Raw genomic sequence first — 26,365 nt, 5'->3', positions numbered from 1 at the left:
GCAACAGCACCACCTGCTGGCGGTCCACAGTTCCACGACGAGTATATAACAGTCCGATATCATCTAACCAGGAATCTGAATCAAACTCCAATTCAATTATAATAATAATCATAATAATAAATAATATTTGATTATTTATTTGATTATTTATTTTATTATTCATTAATAATTATACTTGTGGGTTCCGGTAAAACCTCATACGGTGCCCACAAGTAAGAGTTTTTCCAAGAATTGGTCCCCACAAATATAGCTACAGAAGGACGCACACACGCCCACAGGAAAAGACAGCCCCAGTTTTTACCTTTTATTTTGGGCGATGAATGAATACATCCACTAGAGGGCGGTGAATCCCTTCGTTTAAACGAGTTGGAGTTCTCTGGAACACTTCCACACGACTGTTGTTTATTCATTAAACTACACCTCCATTCATTGTTCAGTGTCACTAAAGCCTGTTATTTTGTTTGAGCCCCTTTAAAAGGATTCTCAGATTTATGTCAATGTACCCAGAGTGCCCCTTTTCAACACTGCAACAGTGTCATGGTTTGTGCAGTTTCATGTTTTTGCTTTGTTCAGCCAGCTACAGAAGAGAGGAGGCCGTGTTGAACTGGGCCACAGTTGGTGGTGCAGGAGACGCTGAGCTTTTGGAAGGAAACAAGTGCTTCAACTGAAGCGAGGTTAGACTCCTGCTCCGTCAACCAAGAGCAGCAAATTGTCTCAGCAGCTCCTGTTTTGGTTTGAGTCATGATCTGTTCAAAAACAATGTCTCGCGGTGAGAGCGAACATGACCCCATTAATCTGCTAATCCCCATGACCCCTTCAAACCCAGACTGTGGCGAAGCGGCAGGATCTCTAGTCTTGTGCGTCCTCGCAGCTCACACCTTCGTCTTCACGTCCTCCTTTATCACACGCACAAAGCTCGACGGTTGTCTTTAGCTCCTTCTTTGGCCTGGTATTTCTGGCGTCCAACTGTCCCTGTCTCTCCTCTCTCTGTCCGAGTCTGGCCTCCCAAACTTCTGCCTGAAGTGTCCCTCTGAGATCTTTCCCCACTCTAAACCTGAGCATCTCCAACTCTGTCTCATCTGGTGTGGCTTCTTATCTTCACTTCACTAACAGTGACAATGATTCCTCTCTCTGTCTCCAGGTTGAAGTCATGGTCTCAGCTGCACTTCTTATACAACAGTCCTACACAGAGCATAAACACACAACACACAGACATGAAGATGACAACACAACTTTTCTATATGTATATTTTTTTTATTTAAAAACATCCATAACAAAACCTTTATAAAATGATTACACATGTTTAAAGATATATACAACTGCAAGTGTGTGACAGTAACCAACGACCAAATAAATAAGCACATACATGTATCTATATAGAGATCTCCATTCCTGACAACTGATGAGGTCACTCACCATGGGGGTGAAAATATTGTAGAATATTGTTATTAAAAATATGTGCTCACCAGAGTTAACGTGGAAAAGCAACCACACAAGGGACGGAATCGTACCTTTTCATACAACTTAACCTCCATCTTCTCTCACGGTTCATGTTATTTTCTGGCATTGTTTGTGCATCAAGAGAAGAGTTTTGAGCCAGTGTCTGTTGCATTGTGCTGCTGTTCCCCTGATGAGTTTGGCTCTGCGGCGAAGATGACCTTTGACCTCTGCGGGCCACTTTGAATGTTTCTGTTGAGACGGAACTGATGTGAGGCGTCGGCATCATTGTCCTCGTCCGGTGACAGGAAGCTGCCACAACAAGAGTCAAAGACATTTAGAAACCTCCTGTTCTCCTTGAGATACTCATCCAGTCCACGTTCTCCCGCACCTTTCTGGAGCAGAGAGACCCGGAGTACCCGCTCCGGCAGGCGCAGACGTTGGGTCGCACACAGCGGCTGCCAAACAAGCACCTCTGTTCACAGTGAGCTGGAAACATTTCAGGTTTATACAGATGGCTTTACTGGCTCAGGAGCAGCTTCACTACTGACACGTGCTGGTTTACTACTCACGGATTTGACACAACATTCCTTGCCACCCCGGTGGACAATGACAGGTGTTGGGACCCACACACTCCCCACCGTTCAGACACTTCTGCAGGCAGTTGGCTGGAAGGAAACCAACTCCGGTCAGTGTCACTGAGTAGCAAGTTGCTCATGTTTGTCATCTGTTAGCCTCTTACGTTTGTCACAGATTTTTCCTCGCCATCCGGAGGGACAGTCGCACACATCTGGACCAACACATCTGCCGCCGTTCATACACATGGGCTCGCACACACCTGAAGGAGAGAAAGAGCTTCAGAACGCGGCCCATCCTCGATCGGGTTTTTCTTTCAAAGCGAAGCTTGAAAGAAAAATAATGTATTGTTATGGTCCATGCAGAGAGAAGAGAATGCTTTTAGAAACATCTTTTGTATGTCTTGAATAATAATGATAACAATCAAACAATAAAAAAACACATTTAAGATCAATTTACCTCTTTTTAAAGATATATGTAAACTATGTGTTGATGATGTTAAAGTCAGGTTCGGATGACGCGCAACACAGACTTTGATAACTGCTCTCCCACACACATTTTGACCCAAGAAGATGACCAATAGCTCCATGTCTGGAAAGTAGTTATTAGTAGTATTTTTATAATTATATATGATAATAATAATTCATTTCGCAAGTAGGTTTTTCAACCAATATAATATTTTCCCTTGTTAATTCAATAAATGTTATTAAAAGTATATATTTTTAAAAGGTAAAACACTTTTCAGTGACATCAGAGGCAGCAGGTAGGAGTCAAGGTCACCAACAAAGAGTGGTAAAAACTGACACTGGGTTCCCAATAAAATGGATCATGATTTATTGGGATTCACGCCAGAGGTGTTGCAGGTCATAAGTGTCTCATAACATGCAACTGTTTTAACAATGAAAAAATAAAGCAGAGTATTAAAAGGTTCTGGTTTCGTAGAATGATTCACACCTTTGACCATCTTTGATAGTCAGCTAGTCTGAGTGATCACTTAATGCTTTAAAAGAAACAGAGTGGGGCGTCTGCTTGAGTTAAAGCACGTCCTGACAAGTGCTTCGTCACTAGACCAACACAAATGACTCGGTGTGAACTGCATGACAAGGAAGCAGCTCTGAGCTTCTGGAGAGTGAAAGAGTTGGATTGGTTGGAATCAGGACATGGAGGCGAGTCAAACCTCTTACTTCTCTCACAGCGCCCCCCTGTGTATCCCTGCAGGCAGGAGCACATGTTGTTCCTCATACACAGACCTCCGTTCTTACAGGGTGGACTGCAGACAGCTGCGCGGGGAAAAAACATCAGCATTCGAAAGCCACAAAACAATCCACAATCCTTGACAATTCTGTCACCGTTTTGACAGTGCGCTCCGTAGAAGCCATGAGGACACTCGCACGTGTTTGGTCGCACACATGACCCACCGTTGAGGCAACCTGTGGAGCACACGGCTGCAAGACAACCAGCAGAGGGGGACACTCTTGAAACTGAGTCGTACGCTAAAGCAATGTTTTACGTGTTCACAACTACTCGACATACTACTGACCGGTTTCACAGGACGGTCCGGTCCAGCCTGGTGGGCACTTGCACTCGTCTGGTGACAAACACAGACCTCCGTTGTGACAGTGGCGGCTGCACACCACTGGAATCCACAGGAGCATTTAATGCACAATACCGACATACACTTATCCTGTATCGAATATTTGGACTGCCTGAATTAATAAGTCATGTTTGGGAGCTTACTGGTTTGACACTGAGGTCCAACGAAGCCGTACGGACAGGAGCAAATCTGGAGTCCGACGCATGTTCCGCCATTCTGACAGGGCAACCTGCAGAAGGCTGTCAACGGTTGAGAGTTATCACCTGCCTTAATGTGTCTCAGAGCCAGTGTTGTAGTCCAGACCAAGACCAAGACATACAAAGACCAAGTCCAAGACCAAGAATTTGGGGGCTTGAAACCAAGTCAATAATAAGACCAATGATGGAGGTGAAACCCAGACCATGACAAATAGACTTATGCTTCTGGATGCTCTCTTCTGCTTGGTCTCAACTCTGCCTCTGGCCCTCAAAGTCTTAGTCATGGACTGGTCTCGATCTTGACTGGCTTTGGTGGACAAAGCTACACGGAGCGAAACTGGGACTTCATCTACCTTCCTGGCAGGTTTCTCCGTGGAACCCTCCGAGACACTGGCACACCCCAGGGGCCACGCAAGAGCCTCCATTCTGGCACTCAGGCTCACAAATAGCTTGGAAGAAAATCCAGTACAGCAGCCATCAACACCCCTCAACACACAGCTGTGATGTACAGTCTATAAGGTGAGTGGTCCTCACCTGTCTGGCAGTCAAGTCCAGTGTAGCCAGGTCTGCAGCGACAAGTGTTCGGGGCAGCACACTCCATGTTCCTGCCACACGTGTGTCGGCACACAGCTTGACAAGCGGACAGAAAAGATATTTCCTTTTATCATATTTAGTTTTTTTCCAGAACTTCTTGAGGTTTTGCAGATAACTGCTCTATTTAACTAGATAAAAGAAACATATTTCACACTGACCTGGCAAAAATAGTTGTCTTGAGGCAGAGGTTTTCAGATAATTATTTTAGTGTCGTTTCTAGCGTTTTGAATTGACCTTCACCTGGACTTGTTTATCGAACAGAAATAACTTTTATTGGGATAAATGGCGACGATTAGGGTGGCACTTTATTAAAGATGGATCATTTTTGTCTGTAATTGTTTACCTAAAGTCTCCTCTATCACTGCCTGCCTCAACAGTGCCACCTCCAGGGACAAGAGCAGACTGCAGCGCATCGTACGTTCTGCTGAGAAGGTGATGGGTTGCAACCTGCCACCTCTTCAGGACCTGTATGTCTCCAGGACCCAGAGACGTGCAGGTGGGATCAGAGCCAACCCTTCTCACCCTGGACATGGACTGTTTGTTCCTCTTCCCTCTGGCAGGAGGCTACGGTCCATCCAGACCAGAACCTCCCGTCACAGGAACAGCTTCTTCCCCTCGGCCGTCACACTGTTGAATTCGTGAACAGCCTTTGTTATTATATTTAATTAAATTAATTAATTTATTTTTATTTTACTTTATTTTATTTTATTATTTATTTACTTTTTGACTGCACGTTATTCCAAAACACTTTCCTAGTTAATGGGCTCCTCACTGACCATGGCAATAAATTTGATTCTGATTCTGATTCTGACATAAAATACAACAGTCCTTGGCGCACGGCAGATCACTTCACTAATATTTACCACCGTAGACAGAAGTGTTTTATATCTTAGTCCGGTTTACCTCGGCAGGTCTGACCGTCTCCGGTGTATCCAACTGGACACCTGCCGCAGGCGAAGCCTCCGTCAAATGTAGGTTCACATGACACGCCAGGGAAACACGGCATGTCTGCACAGGTCATTCTGTCCTTACGGGCCGTGGTGCGGCTCTGATCGTGCGACTGTACGGCTGTCGTCCTCTGGAGCGAGGAAGAGGGTATCGTCCTGCCGGCGGTCGCGAGTGTCTCCAGGGCAGCCGTGCCTACACTCCCTGGTACGAGGTCGTCTCCGTCAGCAGAGAACTCAGACTCGGGGAATGAGTAAGACAAAACCGTGAAGGCGGAGGAGAGTGGGTGGGCGGGGCGTGGGGGGGACCACGGTTTGGCTCGGGTAGACGTCAGGTGGTTCAGCTGAGGGAGAGTCTCTAAAGGCTTCAACTGGGTTGATGTCTGCGGAGGAGGTGGAGTTGCCTTTGCAGGTGCGGCGCCACCATGGGCCTGTGTGGAGATGTTCATTAGCTTGGCGTCAAAATAGTGCAAAGAGGCTGGACTCACCCTGGAGTTGGGAAGAGCAGTAAACGTGGCATGAGAGGACCTGGCAGTGCTGCCTTGTTTGCTGGAGTGAGTGTGTGTGGTCTCTCTGTCTGCCTTGAAGTTTCTGGCCACAGTGACTGCCTCCCTTCGCCCCGTCCCTCCTCCACGTCCTGCAGAGGAGGCCGGGCGGGGGGCGTTGTCCCGGTTTGCTCTGGTGACAGAGGAGGACTGGTGCCTGACGCTGTGCCTGCTGGGCAGTTCTGGTAAGTGCAGCTGCGCGACCCTGGTCTGGCTGGCTCCCTGAGGGGATCTGCTGACCTTCGCAGTCTGAAGATGAGGCAGGTGATTCGGACCTGACGACAAAGTTTGTTACTGCACCCCAAATCAGACTAATATTACACCACATTTGTGGTAGAAGACAGAAAACAACACCCACAGTGGAGGATATCTTGGTCACCAAAAACTGAGAAGTGAAGTCCCACTTCAGAGCTGCTTAGCTCCCGTACCTTGCTTTGCACTCCTGGTGCAGATGCGTCCGTTGCCATGCAAGCCAGGCGGGCAGCGGCCACACACGTACCCAACGTGCGGTGGTCGACGGTTGATGCACTGGACCCCAGGAAAGCAGGGTCTGCTGGCACATGTGGCCGAAACATTGGCGGCACCTGTGGACGATACACAACTGCTCTCTGTATGGGACTCAGCTGGAAACACAATTCAGCTCACCTGGTGTTTGAGTCGCCTTTTTCAAAATTTTGTTTCCAACTTTCGACACATCCTCCAGCACCTCCCTTAAAGCCTCGCTTTTGGAGGAGTTCTTTGGTTCATTTGTTTTCCTCACCACTTCATCACTGGTCCAAGAATTGCCGGGCTCTTCTTCTTTTGCCGTAGCGTCGACTGAGTTCAGGGTATTTCCAGGAGTTCTTCTCAAAGTGGAAGCCTTTACTTGACCTCCATCGGTCTCAAACCTGATCCTACTCCTCACATCTGAACCGCTGGGCATCTTCTGGAAAGTATTTGTCTTGGTTTTTGCCGGTGGTGGATGGACATCTGTGGTGAAGGTTGTTCTGGGAGCAGACGTGGAAGTGGTGGCTGCAGTGAAAAGAACAGAGAATAAAAAGGCTTTTGAGTCGAGCTTCTGACTGGCGATCAATCGCCTGGAAATGAAAGGAACCGTTTTCTTGCCAGCTTCACATGGCTGCCCTGAATGAAGGATTTCTAGAGAGTCAAACCAAATTGGGGATACAACCTTGTTTCACCGCCCCTTATCTCCATGCAGCATCCATGTATCATATCTACATGGTGCCGGCACCTTATCGTTCGGCACAGCAAGATCATCCCCACTCCCAACAACAAGTACATCCTGGGGGCCTCACACTGCCCTTCGCTGGAATTTATACGTCCCTTATCTGTCCTTATCTCCATTATGCATCATTCATTACCATTTGAATTGTAAATACAACCTGTTATTTTACGTCTTTGTTTTCTTTTCCTCCTTCTTTTTGCTTTTTTCTAATGCTCACTTTAACAGTGTGTCCCTCAAAATAGAGCAAAGATTTTGAAAAAAACACCTTGTAAGTAAGTGCTTATAAGTGATGTATTCACATTTTCCCTGTCGTTCTGTAAGATTTTTTTTTTTTACGATTTTTAGTTTATATTGAGAATAGTTCAATGTACTGTAAATAAAATGAAATGAATGTAACTAAAACATTTTTCCTAGGTGTAGCTCCACTTGCCTATTTTATAGTGTTTAAGTGAAAAATTATAACATTGATGATTTATTGTTTTCTGTCCATCTGTTTGTTGGCCTCTTATCCCAGTTATAGCATATCGTGTGGCCCTTAAGGAAATTTAAATGCCCACCACTGGGTGAGACCTACATCAATCTCCCAATCTGCAAAAAAATAAAAATGCAAAACACATGCACAAGTCTTGTACGCAAAAAACAAGACTCACTGAGCACTTTTGCGTTGCTATGTACAGTCAGTTGTTCTGATCAAACTCATGACCCAGGGGCCAAAGCTATTTGACCAAGTCCAATTTATGAGGCCGAAAAGCGCTATAAACTGTTGAAACTCATTTGAAGTGGACCATAAACTGGCTCACCAACATGGCACCACAATGTCATGACCAACAAAGATTAGACATTTGTTCTTCAACAGGCTCATAAACTGAGACGTCAGCAATTGATGTGGAAAATTCAGAAAAGTGACGCAAGTACAGCAGTGATTTTGTTGAAAGATGGGAAGGCGGGTGAAAGGTGTGGGTCAAGACGGACGACAGACTGTCTCCAGTGAAATGTAATCACTCGTCCCACATTCCATTTCTGGTATGTCTGGAACATTTCATCAAAATCTGTAACTTTTTGTGTTATATTGGGCGCAAAGAGTCAGACAAACTCATGCCGTGGAAACAAGACGATGCTGTCCTGGACATAAGCAGCGTGACGTCACTGTTTTAAAGTTTTGTTTCCTGATTATATTTCAGTTTTTTTCCTGTTTTATATTGATACGATTTCAGGGTTTCTTCCTGTTGGTATTTTGTCCAGCGTTCTTGCTTTGTCCCCTTTGTTCTTCAGTTCTGTATGTACCGTCTTGTCATCCAGCCGGAGACCGTGTCTTCTAGTCTGAGCCAAGTCAAGCATATAAGTCTACGTAGCGTTGTCGGTGAGGTTTTTGATTTGCTTTCGCTTTTTGTTGCAGTTAAGTGGAAGCTTTTGAGTTGAACAGTGTGTTACTGCATCACCTTCTTTTTGTGGTGCTCTTTCTGTTCTACTTTTTTTTTTTTTTTTACATTGAGCTCTGGTCTGGTCTGGGGTCTGGGTCCGCCTCTATGAGTGTAACACTTGATCTCTGTGCTCACACCAGTGACAGATGATGGAATGGAACATGAAAAATGCCACCGGCATTTGTTTTTCTTCTGGCCAGTTTTATAGTCGCTCCCTTTGTTGTGCATTCCTGTGGTCATAGCACGCAGAATAAAACCATAAATCCAATGATAAAGCATCTCAGAGCTGTCAGTCATGTTGCATCATTGTATTGGAGATCAATGACAAAACTGAGACCTCAGTTCAAGTGCATGCAGCTCGGCATGAAGTCTGTACAAAGGCAGCACTGCCTGACACGATGGTGTCTAAATGAGTCCACATTTTGGATCCAGACTGACGCCATGATCTTCAAACAGAGCTCATGTTTCCTCCTGCCAGAGCCAGGGCTTTTTCATCTCAATTAAATACATCCATGTGATTAGAATAAAAGCACATGAACAAACTTCATCGGACCCTGGATTATCTGAATTCACTAAATGACTGTTACGTAACAGACCTCATGACAGAACAGAGTCAGCTCGTGAGGAAGTGAACGAAGAAGGCCGTATAAATTGACATCTCAAACATCTGCGCACAGCACTGAGGGAGAAATATGTTTCCATGAAATGACTTTTACTGCAGCTCCACCTCTTTTCTTCAGTTTCCAAAGACCCTATCGAGGTGGTTTTAAAGGCTTCTGCGGCCGAGGAAACACGATTAACAGGACTGAATTTTCACAAGGAATGCTAAACGCTATTTAAACCTCTGGCCCATTGGATCCTGGCTCTGGGCGTTGATGTGTCTCAGAACAAGACACTCATCCCTTTGTCAGTACGGACCATCTAAGCAGCTTGCTCAGCATATTTCCATATCTGTCACATTATTATTTTAAACCGTGATGGGCTGCTGAGGCTTCATGAAACAGTCCTTATTTTTAAAGCTCCATGAGGTGGTGCTCTCGGTTTAAAAATGATGCAAAGTTTTATTGAAGTGGTTGTTCAATTCCAAGGATTTGAGAGCAGAAAGTACCGAAAATAAAGACACTGTTTCATGAAGCCTCATATGCCCATCGCTAATGTCAAACAAAACAGAGGTAATCTTTTGACTTTATCCAAACAAGAACGTTATTCTCAGATCAGCAGAGATGGCTCCAGACAAATGTTTCTGATGGTTCAATCTCAGGGGTGCGTCAGAAAGGGCAACAAAATTAGATGTGAACAATAACATTTTAAATGCGCCAACATGTTGGTCTCACAACATTCGCCCTTGTATTCCAGTTTCTGTGGTGATGAGTTCATGATGTTAACTGACTTATCCCAGACATACCTTCTATTCTGGTTCAACACTACCATAACGTTTTGTGTGCACGCGCCCTCAACATTAGCCAGGGGTTGCTTGACTTTTGGAAGTTTTGGACAGGAACACTCCAGTGCGCTCCAGTCACCCTGTGTGTCGCTAACTAATGAAATTCACAAGGCCGAGTCCTAAGTTAAGGTCACGGTGCAACATGATAAAATCATGATAACAACACATTAGCTAGCAACACACTGTGATCATTTAAGTGTTGTGTCTCTGGCCCCGGTGTAGAGCCGCCACTCCGTATGCGCTACACTTAGCTGCTTCACAATGACAGCAGAAAAGCAAGTGAAATGACTAAAAGTGAACCTCATGCTGCGGCACAACAACCTCACCCTCACACAGCGTGCCGTTCCCCAGCATGCCCTCTGGACATGGGCCACAGCTGAAGGAGCCGAAGCTGTTGAAGCACTGGACTCCCGGGAAACACGGCTTCCTCTCACACTCGTTGATGTCTTCCATGCAGTTTGAACCTGCAGATATCAAACTTCATTTGCACAGTCCAGTGGAAAATGTGATTTTTTTTTCTTCCACCAGCTGTAAAAATGTGGCATCACGTAACAGCTGTCTTCACCTCTGAGGCCGGCGGTGCACTCGCATCTGAACCCGCCGACCGTGTTTGTGCAAGTGCCGCTCCCGCATGGAGAAGACAGGCACTCGTCCACGTCCTGGTTGCAGAGGTCACCCTGGGTCCCGTCCGGACACAGACACAGGTACTTGCCACTGCCGGCCGGGAAGTTGACATCCGTCACGCACGTGCCTCCAGAGTGACAGCCGCATGGTACCACAGCGATCTGGACAGGAGAGGACGCCGTTCATTTGGAACACATGCTTCTCCTGATAAGAACACTGGAATTTGATTGGCAGCTTGGCGCTACCTCGATGGAGAAGGTGCTTTGGGCGTTGCACTCGTCTGAGAGAGTGAAGCGAAAAGAGTGATGCTCTTCTGCTTCAACAAGCGGCGGGACCCTCCAGATGAGGAGACCAGCTGGGGACAGGACAGCGCCGTTGGCTCCTTCCTCCAGTTGGAAGAGAAGCGCTGAGCCCTCTGGATCCGACGCTGCGAACTGGAAGACAAAGTTCTCCCCGGCGAAGGTCAGCAGGTCATTTTGTGGCGGGAGGAAGGCCGGAGGCTCATTGACTGAAAGGTAAAGGGCAGAGTCGCCAAAATAGCATTGCGTTAAAAGAAAATTGAAAATAATGCTTGTTAAAATCAGAGCAATCTCCTCGCTTTCTCCCAAGAACTTTATTCAACTATAATCTAACAGTCTCTCGGCTGCGAAATGAGGATATTGTGTGAAAACAACTGGAGCCGTGGGCGAGATCACAACGGCGGACGCACATTTTTACCTCTGGGGCTCTCGCTCTAGTCCAACTGCAGCTTTCTTGGATCATCTGAACAAGATCATGTTGCTACTGAGATCACACGTTTCCCAACAGATGTTCAGCTGGACGGACGCGAGGAAACATCTGCTTTGTCGGACATGTTTTGGGGAGTCATTTTATGAACAACTGCGGTTGCTCCTTCACATTTCCGATTCCCACCACAAGGTCAATTCCTCGAAGAGATTGATTTGGAAAACAACAAAGCCAGAACTCATTTTGAGGACACGAGTATTTCACTGCATTGTTTGTCAGCCAGAAATGGTTTCAGGGTCCGGACCTGCTTTTTCCCTTCCACAGGCTGCAGACATCAGTGTCTTATTTCAGAGCACTTACCATACACCTCTTTACAACACAACGGAACTGTCATTGATCCAAAATATAAGCGCACCATGAGACCTTCGCTAATGTAGCGAGCGACACATGTCAGTCCCTTTAAAAGGGGAATATTTTCAACGCGGACTTTAGTGTCCCACAGTCACCCTTTCATGTTGTATGTCGACAGTCTTCACTCCGAAAATAGTTGGGAGTGAAGACTGTACAAAAAGGTGCAACAACACTAACTGCGATTCTTTACACCGACACAGCTTCTGTTGTCCTTAACTCCCAGCATGCACGGCGAACCTTAAAATGAAGATTCTTATAAAAGGATTTTTTTTCACTTTTGCTGACGTCACTTCCCAACTCATGAGCGACAGGTTGGGGCCTGAAAGGGCCATTGCTTTGATGTGCTGATGCAGATAAACAGGATCTGAGGTGGTCTGTGCGACTGCCACTGGCCCAGCAGTTAAACACTGTTTTCACTGTAATTTATCGTCCCTGGGCCCGGAATCAGGAATTCACCACCTACTTCAGAGTCAGGCGTTCAAAGTGATAGCACCAGCTGTTGTACGCTAATAAAATGCTGATGATAATATTTTAAACACACTGAGCGGCTTGATGGTTTTTATGGGTCCTTCAAAAATATATTCACCTTTATGTGTTTGTTTTTTTAAGTTTGTACAATATATGTTAGAATGTAGAAGTATTTCATGAAGAGAAGGTGTACCTTGGTTCACTGACCAGGAGAATTTGGAGTGGGTCGGGTCGCAGAGGAGGCAAGGGCTACCGGGACTGGAGTCCCCCTCGGCGAAGCACATCCCATCTATGTTGCACGTCCCATCCTGGTGCAGAGAGCAGCACAGAACACAGGCTGTTACCAGAGCCATCATGGACAACAGTCGCACAGACATGTTAGTTTACGTAAAAAACAATAAATAAATAAAAAATCACTAAGCATTCAGGGAGTGCCGACCTCCGCCAGGGCACCCATATAGTGACTCTTGCAGAATATGGCAGTTCAACGTCCTGAGGCTGTCACTACAGCAATGGTGAAATTCAAAAGATCTGACTTGGACAGCAGGTGGCAGTAGCTTGGTAAACAAAGCAACAAAGTCGCCTAGCTACACAGCTGGTTTCAACGGAGAGACACACCCCTCACAGGACTCTTGGATCCAGATGGTGATCATGAAGATCAGTGGGCATGTAACATTTGTTACTTGTCCCATGATCAGCATTTTGTAAAAATGTAATCCCAATTGTTTCATCTGCTCTTTTTTATTATTTTGCAGAGAGTCATCTTGGTAGAAATAAAAAAAAATATTGTTGATGCAAAGAAAGACATAATGATATATATTCACACAAAATAGCAGAACAAACACTGTGAAAAAGGCTTTTAAATATGAAAATAAAATAGCTGGAACAAATGAACTTCGAACAGTGTTCTACCTTATTGATATTCATGTGCTAGCAAAGCATTTAATATCCTACCGAATCAGACATTCTAGGGCCCCTTTAAAAGCAGAAAGGTTTGTTTGTGTTCTCTCATGTTACCTTTAACTTACAGAGTCCTGAGCGTGAAGCCTCGCACTCTTGACACACGCCATCAAAGATGGTCAGCACCTTCACTTGGCTGTACTGAGAGCCATCATTGGTCACCTGGAATCCAAACATGATGCTCAGGGAACAAACAATCGATCTGGAATGACTGTCAGAAAACAGAAGAGAACCTTCATTTCCCAGCGAGCATATGGTTTGTCATCCATCATGAAGTCCTCTGTGTTGACTGCAGTATTACTCAGCGAGGGGACGGAACAGTCTAAAGCCTTCGAGCTGAGAAAGATGGCTTTTGTTCTTTGTTTTTCACTCGGAACCCACTTGCCATTCGTGTACTACAGGAATGGACAGAAGAAATTTGATAAGAAACCTTAAGATTCTATTGAAGCTCTCTATGTTTCACCTTCAGTCTGGTGGCGTGACAACTCAGGTCCAGAGAGTCGATGAAGCCGAGGCCGAAAACTCTCACGACGCGACAGTTGGATGCGCGGATATCACACAATCCATTATTCTCAATATCTGTGAGCTCAACTGGTTGACCTGCGGAAGGTAGATGTATTTCAGACAGCATGTTTAAAGTTTCAATTCATTCAATGTTGTTGGTGAATTTGGACTCACTCATCGCGAGACTGCAGTCATAGAAGCTGTAGCCGCGGTTGCACTGACAGCCCCATTCTGTACACACTCCGTTTCCGCTGCAGAGGTTCGGGCAGCGCAGCGCGGTCACCACCCCTCCTGGCGCACCTTGAAGCTCCACCGCCCGCAGAGTTCGGTTTTCCAACAGCCTTCGCTCACATTCGTTTTCAAGGTATGGCAGCAGGGCTTCATCCCAGCCGAGGTCATCCTTCAACTGCAGGTCCAGAACACAGAGATCCACTGCCTCATCGAGACGGCGGCCCAGCACGTCCCGACACACCGCCCCAACGGTGGAATTGGCCAACGCCACCTGACACACCTCCAGAGCTTTGGCTGAGGTCAAGCCACTGGGCGTGGGCCATTTGCTCTTGACCTCTGGCCTGGCAGCTTCAAGGTGATCCTCAGGAAAGAAGTAAGCCAGACGATCTAGAGCAGCCTGGGTCAGGCTTTGGCTTCTGAAGACGGGTCGAAATTCATCCACAGTCTGCCTTTTTGGCCTTTCGGCAGAAATCAGGAGCTCATCCTGGAATTCCAGCTCATCGTCACTCAGTTCTCTCCACTCATTCCGGAAATTAAACTGGTGAGCGGCAAAAGAAGACATGTTTAAGATGCCTTCCGCTCTTCTCTCCGGGCTCTTTTTGTACTCCTCTGTTACGTCCATTGAGGGGAACAATGACGTGGAATCCACATTGTCAAAAGAAACACAGTCTGACCGACCAGACGGATTGTAATGAGTCTTCAATCCGGCAGAATTGGGGGCGATAAAGCCTTTCTTGCACATGCAGAATGGTCTTCTCTGGACTGGGGTTGCCTCAAGCGAGACCTTGTCGAAGAAACTCTCTCCAGGAGCGATCCTATGGGATACAAGAAAGCTTTAAACCGTCGCACCCAACACGGTCAGATGGGAGGATTGATAGCTGAAAGATGAACCCACGCCACCTCCACATAGTTACCTCCACTCCTCCAGAAAGCGAGCTTTGTCATCTGGGCCATAAATTTCACCGTTAGATCCATGGAAGTCGTTGTTGCCGTGGCGGTCAAAGGTCCCACAAAGTCCTCGGGTGTTGCCATAGTCGATGCTTGGGGCTCGGATGGAAAGGCTCATTCCCCAATCCCCAACATCCGCCCTAACAAAGGCTCCGGAGGGAAAGACCAACTGCAAGACAGCCACGGATATGCTAACATTCCGTTATCAAGTGGAAAGGATGAGACTAACTATTGGACACTGCCTGGCCAAAAAAAAAAGAGGTTGTCACCAGGGCAATGCCAAGCAAATACCATAGCTATAACCCTCCTCTGCTTTAGGATTAGGGTTAAGTTCCAGAAACACGTGTCCAAAGAATGAGGTCAGAGTCCACACTTCAACCTCGTAACCCCGTCATCTCTACAAGATCTGTATAAACTCCAGCGCTGGAAACAATTCTTGCTACATTGAACTAGTTTATCAAAACATTGTCACAGCAAATGCATGCCACAATCAAAGCTCAGGACAGTGCAACATATGGAATGTGTGACCTTTTCTTTCGGCCAGGCGGTGTGAACTGCAAGCGTGAAAATGTTTTGGATACCTACGGTGACTTTCTTTCCCTGGTGGGATTCATGCACCCTGACCCCGTCGCCTTCATCCTGATCTTCCACCAACTTCTTGACGGTAAGTTGGGGCCTGGTTTCCCGCTGCTGTCCGTTACACATGTCAAAGGTGACAACTTCATTCTTTTCTCGCACCACAACACCACAGTTGCAGGCCACGGCGTAGTGTCTGCTGCCACAGTCCCACTGCCGAGAGTGGACCTCAAAGTCCCGAGCCAGACTCCGATAGAGAACAAAGGTGCCTGTCTGGTGGTTCTCATATCGCCTGGAAAAATGACCGATAACAGTAAATGATGTGTAAATATCAGGGTTATCAAAGTCAAGTAATATATGTGCCAAAATTGTTGTTTTTGTTATTGTCTTTTTTCAGTGAAATATTACACTTTCATATCACTATAGACTATATAGTAGATAGAGATGAAGGAATTCTGTAGAAGAGTCAAATTTTCAGTGGCAACCAAAGTTCATTCATCTAATGTGTATATTATGACCTCACCGGGTGGCAGTCATTGTGAATTACATAACTTTTGCACATGCTTATCTGATCTACTGGTGATACTTTCTCAAACAACAATGATGATGTTTATGCTGTTATTACTCTCTATTTAACTCCAAACTTTGATATAAATATGGCTTTAAATGCTACTTAGACAGAAGTTACAGGCTTCTATCAGCTTGCATAAAGTAGTAACTGCAGGCTTTATGTTTACAGCTTAGCTACTTTAAATGCCGTGATGCTGCCTGTCCCAATTTTGCGGCTTTAAGCAGGACAGATGTTGCAACCTCTGGAGGACTGTGAAGGGATTTCATTAGTGGCAACCTGTTCTACACTTGGAAATCATCCGCTTTACACGTGCTGCAGGAAACGCAGGAGAAAATCTTACAGCTGGCTGAAGCCCAGATGGACAAAATCAATGTTATTCTCTTCCCTAGTAATGATCTCAGTGGATTACCTGCCATCCAGGGTTATGATATGCGGGTCGGTCAAGGAGTAGCAGGTAGAAGTGGGAATGTCTTGAACTGTGACCTGAGGGAGGAGGGAACAAAGATGTGGGTGGGATCCACCCTTCTTCAGATGTTTTTACTCGTCCTGCATGGAAGAACTTGCCTGCACAAAGGCCACTCTAAGACACGTCTGCAAGGCTGTAATCATGCCCTTTTCAAGAGAGTAGGTGGTCTGCTTAAAGGTCTTTACAAACAATACAGTCCAACAAGCACACTTCAAGTGATGTCGTCTAAGTCAACTGCAGCACTAGAAACAGAATCATTCATCTTCTCTTCATTTCTGAGATGTAAATTCTCACAGGGTATTTTATGTTTACGTAGGTTTGACGTCTACAACCCGCAAACATTTACCTGGCAAGCCGTGAAGACGAAAAGAGACTATGGACTCAATGGGTCAATACTTGAGGCAAAACCCGTATTGCGTTTCAGCAAATTCTGCTTAAGAGACACTTGATAACTCTTAACCTCAGAGTAGCTTCTGCAACATCCTCCCAAATTCTGACCTGAATCCCTTCAAAGTCTGCATGGATCCCGTAGACACACTGGGAAATTAAAATTCCACACATCCTACACGTTTCAAGGAGATCCATCTTTGAGTTGCCTCCATGAACTTCTTGAGGACTTTTAAGAATCACTGCAGGATAGAAAGCTAGACTTCCCTTCATCGCGACTGTTGGCATGTTTGGTCATCATTAAATTCAAGTTATAAACAGCAAACTGTCCATCCTCCTGTCACCACAGTTTCTCTGATCTTACTTTCAGGGAAGTCGGGATGTAGCTGCCCCACAGTCGTGGAGCTCCAGGTCCAGGCAGGGCACTGATCAAACTCGGTCGATTCCCATCACGGGTGAAGTCGGTCACAGCGGTGACATAGAATTTGGCATGGCCACAGCTGGCCGCAGCACAGGGCGCTGACTTGAGCGCCACCTGGCAAGCAGACAAGGCCACATTGCCAACTTCGTGTCTGAGGCTGTCTGTGGGAGTTAAGTGGAGTCAATTGAAGTGATTCACTGAGAGCACTTCATCCTTCTATCACTCAAAAACAATTCAAGTCACTACTTTCAGGTTTAATTCAATCCAAAATACAAGACAGACCTGGATCCTGAATGCTCAAACTCAGCGGGAGCTCGCAGTGGTCAGCGTGATCCGGGTGGAAACAAGAGATCGGCACTGTGCTGTAGACGCTGACCTCATGCTCCCGGCTGTTTTCTGTGATCTGGAGAGTATCTGGAGAAAACTACAAAAACAAAACAGCACAAATTCCTATTCCCCATCTTTGATGAATCATGATTATTTACCTTCAACCCAGCGTAGAAACTTTCACTCTCTCTCGGAGCAGATCTGAAGGCCGTGTGGTTGGCTTGAAAAGTGGACACGCTGCAGGAGAACTGCAAACAAAACGACATGAGATAAATAACCGTTAAGTGCAGGTGCGAGTGTTTACGCGTGTGTGCTTCAGAATGGGAAAAAATGACGGAAAGCTGAGCACGAAGCACTGCAGATGAACTCAGGGGACACCAGCAGCTGCTATTGTTTTATATGATTATACTGTATAAACGCTCTTCTGCCTATAAGTCAGGGGTTGGCAATTTAATTTCCTCCACCGCGACTGTTTTGAGGGACCGTCCCACCAAGAGGGAGCAGGATAGAAGAAGAAGAGTCTTAAGTTTAACTTGCATTTTGTTGAAATAAAACATCATAAAACCAGGAGAAAACAGGAAATGGTGTAACGACACGATGACATTAAATGCTTTGTGATTTGCTGATATTTATTTAAGTATTTTTAATATAAACGAAATTTTAAGACATCGGAAAAATCACAATGCCTTTACATACTATTTCTTATATTGGAAACATGCACACATGCTTACTTTAATGTATTTTTTTGTCAACAAGTCTTATGGATATATTTTGGCGGATAATAAATGCTGTTAAAATGAGCATTATGCTTTGAAAATAATAATTTCAATGTGACTGTATATTACAGCAGGGAAGAAAATCAGACACAAAGTGGTGAAAAAAGAACATAAAACACAGATTTTGCTTAGAATTCAAATAGCAATGGATGAATAATAATGAATGAAAGCCACCATTTTGTGGTTTTGCTTTGACCTCCGGAGGGCCCCATGAATACAGGCAGATGCAGATTTCTTTCTCAGTGCTTCAAGTAGCGTCCGGCTGGTAAAGCTTCAAGAAACAGTGGAGTCATTTTCAGAGTCTGCCGGATGGCACTGCCTGCTCTAAAATCTCTGGATTTGAATTCATCTCAATGAAACCACACATCAGTCTTAGACCAAGAGAGCCACTTACTGGACACTGAAAATGTGGAGAGTGTTTCATGATGCCTCATCACTAGTTTCAAGCATAGAACTTGTGACTTACAGGTAGATGTTCATTGAACCAACTCATTATCTAACTGCCTTCATCCAGACCCTGGACGACATGAAGTGTAAGAAAAAAATGTTTTGGTCTTCACTGTCACTGTGACTCTGCTTTTGTATCAGAACAGTAAAGAGCCATCTGCATCTGCTTTTTTTTTTAAAAACTTGCATCAGATAAGCCAGTACTTCATCGTGTGGGAGCATTTTCATATTTGTATTGAATCAAAACTGAGCTGAAAGGGAGGCATATGGAATACAGCTGAGTCATTATTTATGTCTCTCTTATTCTCCCATGTGTGGTTGACTGCACTCAAAGAAAATTTCGCTCACTGATGACCTCCGACCCCCCCAAAATGCACCGTTAACATCTGTTAGAGATGAGCCCTGTGAGATTCCCAGTAAAGACTTAACTAAGGCAGCTGGCTTCATCGAAATCGTGACATCATTGAAACTCGCCGCATCCTTTTCTTCACTCCAGCTTCTACTCATGGGAAAACAGAGACCTCTTCATGAATTTCAAAACTCTAAAAGTCTGCTGTCCGGTCTAAACAAAAACACGCAGGGTGCAGATTTGACGTTAAACCATGCACCATGGCAGATTACAAGCTTGTAATTTAAAACCTTTGTCTGTCTTTCATCCTTTCCTTGTGGCGTCGCTTTTGGACCATGAATTTTAGAGGGTCAACCTGATACAAAGTCGTCCGCCAGAGGTCAAACCCTCCATGTGTGCACCCATCCAATCTGGAAGGAATTACCTTTTCTCCCAACCTAAAGTGAACGCCGTCCATCTCCACCAGTGAGAAGGGCTTCAGCGTGGATTCCTGCCGGATCTCTGCCTTCATGCTCTGGCCGATGTGTCTCGCCCAAACCACCTGGAAGGCCAGCGCTTGGCTCCATGGCGGCGGCATGAAAGAGCACTTTAGGTGGACGCTGTGACCTATCAGTTCAGAGGTGATGACCGGTCGCGACAGCAGCGATGGCAACATGGCTGCAAACAGAAAAAGACAATTTCACCAAAGCAATATTTGACTCTACCAAGAGTAGATGTAACCGCCGCTGCATAGCTTCCTCCCATTCTCGCCTCAGAAATGCTATCACGCGCCTGATCTAGATACAGCAACTCTTTCATTTTACCAATGTATAGCAGCGTTTTTCAGCTGGGCACGGCACCACATGCTGTGAGTTTCTACTTCCAAGGAATGCTTCTCCTGCATATGTGCTTCAGCTGAGTTTTAATACACATTTTCACATTCTCTGCCAAGTCATGCAGCTGGTTCATTCGAGGTATTGTTGTGAGTATAGGATAGAAAGAGTGCTGAATTATGACCCAGAATTCCCCATCACAGGCACCGCAGTAATCTATGTGGTACAGGTCTTTAAGATCCTGCCGAAGATGCTCCAACATAATTTCCTAAAACCCCTGAATCCATTATTTAAAGTCTTCTCTAGTGTGTGTTGTGGTTCATTGACTGGTATGGATTGCTCCCCTGTGTATGGCATGCACGTGGATCACTTGAGTGTGTTCACATAAAGGCAGCATGACAGTGGAAATACATCATAGCAGGCATCAGTCAGGCGTCATTGACAAGAGGCCAGATGGGAGGTGCTCAACAACCGTCACCACCGTTGTTACAACGCCAAGTTACAACGCTCCTAGCTCAACTGAAACGCCTCTTATTCCTCCATGGCCCACACCACTGACCAGGCAATGGAATGCTTCGCAACTGTGACTGTGCACTACATCACAGCGGTGGCAAAATACAAAGTACCTGGAGTGGAGGGACACACCCTCCGCATGAGAGTCTGTACAGTCCAATATTGATGACAAAGGCAGCCTTCAGCGCTGCATGTTAACATGTTAGGTTTTCAGTTAAACAATGAAAATGGAGGTTAGCCATGGGAAAACGCTCCAGTCATTCTACATGTAACAATCTGTCAGTTACTATCACCAATAGAGCTCACCACCAAAAACAATAGTACGAGAAGTTCTCACATCTGGATTGTTACAATACATCTCCCCGCCTCTTGCACTTCCTGCCGCTCTTGCGATGTCTGCTGAAGGCTACCTCTGTCAGTATAGGACGCGAGGAGAGTTACATTACTAGAGGGTTCTTCGACTACTTCCAGTGTTCTGAGAATCTCTGAGGTCTCACTGGTATAAGCTGACTGTAACATCCCAAAGAGAACTGAACAGGGTCATGATTTCACTATGGAAATCTGAATCAATGCCCAGCTCTAATGATTATAGATGTGAATGGGAAATATCTTGATAACATAAGCACCGGAAGCTATGTTGGCACACATCGGACCCATTTTTGTACCTTTGCAGCGGCCATTGACTTCCACTTCTCCCCGAGGGCAAAGTCTTGGTCCTGGTTCTGGGGTGACTGAAACACAACATGAACGCTCGGTTTGTTGCCTATGATTTAGTGTAAAGATTGACACCATGGGGAATTGGTTACCTTTAGCACAGTACCCCATGCAGCCCTGTGTGGGCTGCAGGTAGTAAAGCAGGAAGTCGCCACAGTTCCGCACTGTAATGGGGATGCGGAACAGGCAGCAGTCTTTGGCGCTGCCGTGAAAGAATTGCCAGGTCGCGCAGGCAGAGAGCTGCCGGATCTCGCCGGGTCGGGGTAGCGGGCTGTCTTTCAGAGAGAGCCATACTGGCGCCTGTGTTCCACAGCGATTCATCTGTAACCCCCAAAAAAGTTTCCTCATTTTCAACATGTTTATGCTCCTTTACTGGTAATGTTTTTCCTCAAACAGTGCAGCTTCAATGACACCAAAAAGTCTTATGCTTCTGTTGCTGTATCCCTCAAAACGATCAGCCTTGACACTGAACAGGACGTCCATTTATTGAAAAACAGATGCGTCAACATGCAAGACAGAAGGTGACTTGTCACTTGAAGATAGGTGCTACAGTATTTGATGCCTTAGAGGATGGGCTGTCACAGTGATAATGGCTCTGACAGCGAGGAAATTGTGGATAAAAAAAAAAATCTTGCCTCAACACAGGTGGTGGGCATCTCTGCCGGCTTGTTATTAATCTTGAATCGATACCATCCGGGCGACAGCGAGTGATCACAGATGAGGTCTTGGATGGCCGTGTTCTGGATCTCTGTGGAGTCAAAGGTGACACTACGGTACGGGCTGCGCAGGGTGCGATGGCCTCCTGGAAGACACTCCGGTGCTGAGGAGAAAGAAAGCAAACCTGTTTACGAGGAACAAGAAGAAAAGCCTTAGTAGCTTGGAGATGATAATGGGAAGAGTGTGTTCTGAGGACCGTCTATCGCCTGCAGTCGGTACAGTCAAGCCAGATGTGGCCTAGACTAAACACAGAAATGTCACATTGTCATGGGAAAATGGTCTGGTTCTGCTTCTGAGTGGGAAACCTAAACCTGCTATTCCTTATGACCACCTTAAATTGTTACGTTGTTGACCACAGCATGACGGCACACTGCGTACACTGACAAATCATCCACATCTTGAGCAAGTTTCCCAGCCAGGCGACGTTTTACACAGAATAAATCCAAACAAAAACACATTTCTATCAGTCACTGATGTCATTCTAGAAATCTTTGTAAGCATTATAAGGTCACAGTTATGGTAGTTTAATCACTTCATTTGGGGGGTTTTCAGGAGGACTGGGGTCATTGGAGGAAACCGGGGTAGAAACAGAAGAAAGCAGCTGAAGCACAAGGATAGTGAGAGCTTAACATCTCCACACTGGAGGGACGCAGGATGGCCGAACCGTGGGTCAGCATTACTTATACCCCTGTGGTTCTCCATGTTTTAAAAGTAAGTTATTCCATTGGTTCACTTGGTCACTTTCAATGGAACAGCGCAGTGCAACTATGTTGTTCTTTTATTCCCAGTGGCTCCGTGCAGAGTCAGCAGGTGTTAAGGTGGAGAGCAGGAAACGTCATGTCACCCCCAGATTTGATCTAATTTGCTAACAATAACAGACATTCCTGTGAGCCTCTCTCTTCTGACCTCTCCCCAGGACCAGATACTGAAGCCAATGGCGCATAACAAGCCCCTCTGAACTCCGCGTGCAGCTAGAGGCCTATCCTTTTTTTTTAACAGAACAAGTCTGTGTCATGGAATGGAGGTCTTTTCAAACACTAAACTTCCCTTTCAGAGTCGGAAAATGAAACCTGTCTCCATTGTCAATGAGCCAGACACAGAGGGTGTTCAGCCGACGGCCAAAACAAGGTCTTAAAGGCGAGGCTTGACGTTGACAGCTCCTTGAAAGCAAATGTTGGTGTTTACCTCACCTATACGCTCTTGTCTAGCAGCTCCCCTGACAGGCTTGAAGGTCACAGGTTATCCAAACAACCAGCTTTTGAGACAGCAAGACAACTGCCGAGACTCTGGCTGCTGGTTAAACTCTTCCAATTGGTCAGTTAATGAGTTTACAGAGCTGGAAGGAAGCAGGGAGTGAGCTAATGAACTAGGGAGGGACGTGGATCCCACAGGGAGGGAGGCCCAGATGCTCATCAGTTTCTCAGGAAATATTAATGGCGCTTGGCGTCCAGTCATGTTAGGTAGCGGATGTTTCGTCAAAGCCCCGAGGGAAACCTGCCCAATAACGTTCACATTCAACGGCTCATTACATTTGTTTTAACGCCACAAGTACTTGTTTGTCGATTTAAGGGGTCCTTAAATGTGTAAATGGGTGTTGTCTTTACGGTGGTCTTAATGTTTATGACAGCATGATTGCTTTGATGTTGGAGTGAACCCCCTGGGGACAGAGATAGAGGAGGGGAGACAGACATGGCGGCTTGCTGGATGACAACAGCTGCACCTTATAGGCAAACAAAAGCAGTTTTATTTGGCTCCGCAGAAGTCAGTCTCCACTGCGTTGCTGTTTTTAGATGCGGAAAAAAACGCCAGAGGTCCTCGACTTTTCAAACGCACGTTCTGCATCTAATTGTTGTTTCCTGTCCGTTCTCTGTCTATTGTCGCTTGGCAGTGTGTTTTGGGTCCTTCACCAAGGACAAGTGAGGAGTGATGAGAATGCAGCCTGCAGCCGAAGTCACGCGGAGCTGAGTCGTTCTGTCAGGCCAAACATGCTGAGGTGATTAAGGCAGACGGGCCGCGACAGAGAAGCTCAATGAATTATGACCATTGGTATCAAGGACAACTGATGCGCCACAGATCTTTATGAATAGGAACAACACCTTCAGGGCAACCATTTGTTTGGACTCATGATCGTGGAAGTCTGGGTACCGACATCTGTAACTGCAGCTCAGAGAGGCAACCACAGTTCTCAGCCGGATGGATGCTTCCCGAAAAAGCATGCAGGCTCTGCTCCGCGTGAGAACACGTGACATTCAAATCATAGATGAGCTCAAAAGTGAGACTTCGTATTTACAGTACTATAACGCAGGGATTTATTGTGGTTGATCACTTCAACATTCCCAAAATAGCAGTTGTCTGCAGTTCAAGACAAAGTGTCACATTCAAGAGCATTGTCAGATAAAGCAGATGATGATAATAGTAATATTAGTTTTGATACACCACCGTTAAGAAGCACAATAATCCCATGTTTAGGGACTAAGATTAAGCGCTAATCCCAGATGGTTATGGAGTCAGATGAAGTACAACTCAACTTGTAACTTGCAGCAAGGCTATCCAACATATTGTTGTCAGTTTCGAATAAAATCATTTAGTTTGACGCACAAAACATTATGTCCATGATAAGACAAAAGCTCATGTGGACTCCACTGTAAATGCGTAAAAGGCGGGGGTCCTAACCCTCCCACTGGCCCGTCACTCGCTCATCATCTGAGAGCAGGTTGGTCGATACGCATGAAAGAAATCTTGCCCTTTCGGCCTTTTAGCTGTCAAAAAGGTGAACTACGCAGGTTGCAAACGACGTACCTTGTTGCGCAAACGTGCCCCAGACTAGAACGCACAGCGAAGTGGTGCGCAGATATCCACCGAACAACGAAGCAACGGCGCGCAGTCCCATGTTTAAATCATCAGCACAAACAGCAGGATCCACTTAGAGCTCTGGTCCCATTCAAGGAGTCTATTGTGAAAGTGGCGCAGGTCGGAAGAACTCGTTTGCGCACCCCTCGGTTGAGTGGCGAGTTTCATGCGCGCAGGCTGGAGAGAAAAGGAGGACGGAACCGTCACGCCGCGGTGGGAGGAACCTTCCTTCCCCTCTCTCCGATGAAGAATAATCAAACCTGACATATGTGACTGAGTAGTGATCCAGAGCAGTTGGCGCAGCCACAAAACGTGCCATTGGAGGCCGTGTCCGCACGCAATCCCCCATGTTCCAAATCACGACGCAAAGCCTCATCTGTACCTGTAAACATCCGACTTCCTCGTCTATAGCGGAGGCGGCTGTCGAGTCTCACGCACGGCAGCGGTCCGTTTATATCAGTTCGGCTCACGGTTACCACAAATTAATGACAGACGAAAACCAGACGAGCCGACATGTTAAACCCTGCCGCTCAATCCCGGTCAGTAAATCCAAGAATCCAAAATAGTACATTCAGTAGAAAAAAAAGGTGATGCACCACAATCCTGAAAACGCAGTTGTTGAAAGTTTTTTTGTGCATGAATAATAAATAAATAAATGAAGGAAAACGGACGATTATACAATAGAGTAAAGTAAAATGGGTTACGTGAACCAGATTTAGAAAAAGAAAACTTTTATTTATTTGTTATTTATTAATTTCTTTTGAGAAAGGGTCAATATTTTCCTACTATTTTCCTAATAAAGTTGCGGTTGATCATTATGTGACTTTCTTTCTCTATGATACACACAACATTTGGTCTGATTTCAGCCTTATATTCTACATAAATATTCCTATCCTTCGCAAAACCCTTGTTGTTTGTCATTTAGGTTTTGGATTTAAATTTTTCTGGTGTTGTATCCATCCATCCATCCATCATCCATCCATCATCCATCCATCCATCCATCCATCCATCATCCATCTATCCAACCATCCATCCTTCCATCCTTCCATCATCCATCCATCCATCCATCCATCATCCATCCATCCATCCAACCATCCATCCTTCCATCCTTCCATCATCCATCCATCCATCCATCCAACCATCCATCCATTCATCCATCCATCCATCCATCCATCTGTCATCCATCCATCCATCCATCCATTCATCCATCCATCCATCCATCATCCATCCATCCATCCATCCATCATCCATCCATCATCCATCCATCCATCATCCATCCATCCCTTCCATCATCCATCCATCCATCCATCCAACCATCCATCCATCCAACCATCCATCCATCCATCCATCCATTTAGAGTTGTAGTCAAAACCGTCTTGCCATCAGAACATACAGAGACTAAGACCGAGTCCAAACTGAATACACAACAACCTACTAGTTTTAGTAGAATTCCATTTCTATTATTAGGAACAATGACAACCATTTCTTGCACAGTGAGAAATGAATGTGTGTGTCTACATGACTAATCAACCTGTGCTTCTGTGGTCAGGTTGGTTTCATTCTTGGTCTCTGTATGCTCTGGTACTGACA

The 26,365-nt window shown here is 45.7% G+C and overlaps 1 protein-coding gene across 3 annotated transcripts; it reads right to left on the bottom strand.

The window, feature by feature from the left end:
- Nucleotides 1-1,278: 1,278 nt before the first annotated feature.
- si:ch211-246m6.5 (von Willebrand factor D and EGF domain-containing protein) lies at nucleotides 1,279-24,980 on the bottom strand. 3 transcript variants are annotated; one of them, XM_053853518.1, is made up of 33 exons: nucleotides 24,725-24,980; nucleotides 21,844-22,049; nucleotides 21,301-21,529; nucleotides 21,160-21,225; nucleotides 19,594-19,826; nucleotides 17,756-17,845; nucleotides 17,553-17,694; nucleotides 17,214-17,431; nucleotides 16,406-16,479; nucleotides 15,435-15,717; nucleotides 14,816-15,018; nucleotides 13,845-14,716; nucleotides 13,630-13,766; nucleotides 13,400-13,561; nucleotides 13,224-13,328; nucleotides 12,400-12,514; nucleotides 10,847-11,109; nucleotides 10,543-10,762; nucleotides 10,304-10,441; nucleotides 6,533-6,898; nucleotides 6,316-6,471; nucleotides 5,831-6,162; nucleotides 5,302-5,773; nucleotides 4,339-4,434; nucleotides 4,158-4,253; nucleotides 3,751-3,846; nucleotides 3,554-3,649; nucleotides 3,363-3,458; nucleotides 3,198-3,293; nucleotides 2,180-2,275; nucleotides 2,010-2,105; nucleotides 1,829-1,895; nucleotides 1,279-1,749 (listed from the first exon to the last, which is right to left on the bottom strand). In XM_053853518.1, the coding sequence occupies exons 1-33, from the start codon at nucleotides 24,813-24,815 to the stop codon at nucleotides 1,578-1,580; spliced, it is 6,180 nt and encodes a 2,059-aa protein (XP_053709493.1). In that variant the 5' UTR covers nucleotides 24,816-24,980; the 3' UTR covers nucleotides 1,279-1,577. The 3 variants fall into 3 exon arrangements, with proteins under 3 accessions (XP_053709493.1, XP_053709495.1, XP_053709494.1); XM_053853520.1 differs by having other exon boundaries at nucleotides 1,829-1,926; nucleotides 24,725-24,979; XM_053853519.1 differs by having other exon boundaries at nucleotides 21,844-22,028; nucleotides 24,725-24,979.
- Between the last annotated feature and the right edge of the window lie 1,385 nt (nucleotides 24,981-26,365).

The sequence above is a fragment of the Synchiropus splendidus genome, chromosome 1 (assembly GCF_027744825.2).
Source record: "Synchiropus splendidus isolate RoL2022-P1 chromosome 1, RoL_Sspl_1.0, whole genome shotgun sequence".
Classification (NCBI taxonomy): Eukaryota; Metazoa; Chordata; class Actinopteri; order Syngnathiformes; family Callionymidae; genus Synchiropus; species Synchiropus splendidus.
Note: the sequence above shows the minus strand (reverse complement) of the source record. Positions and strands in the feature narration are given on the sequence as shown.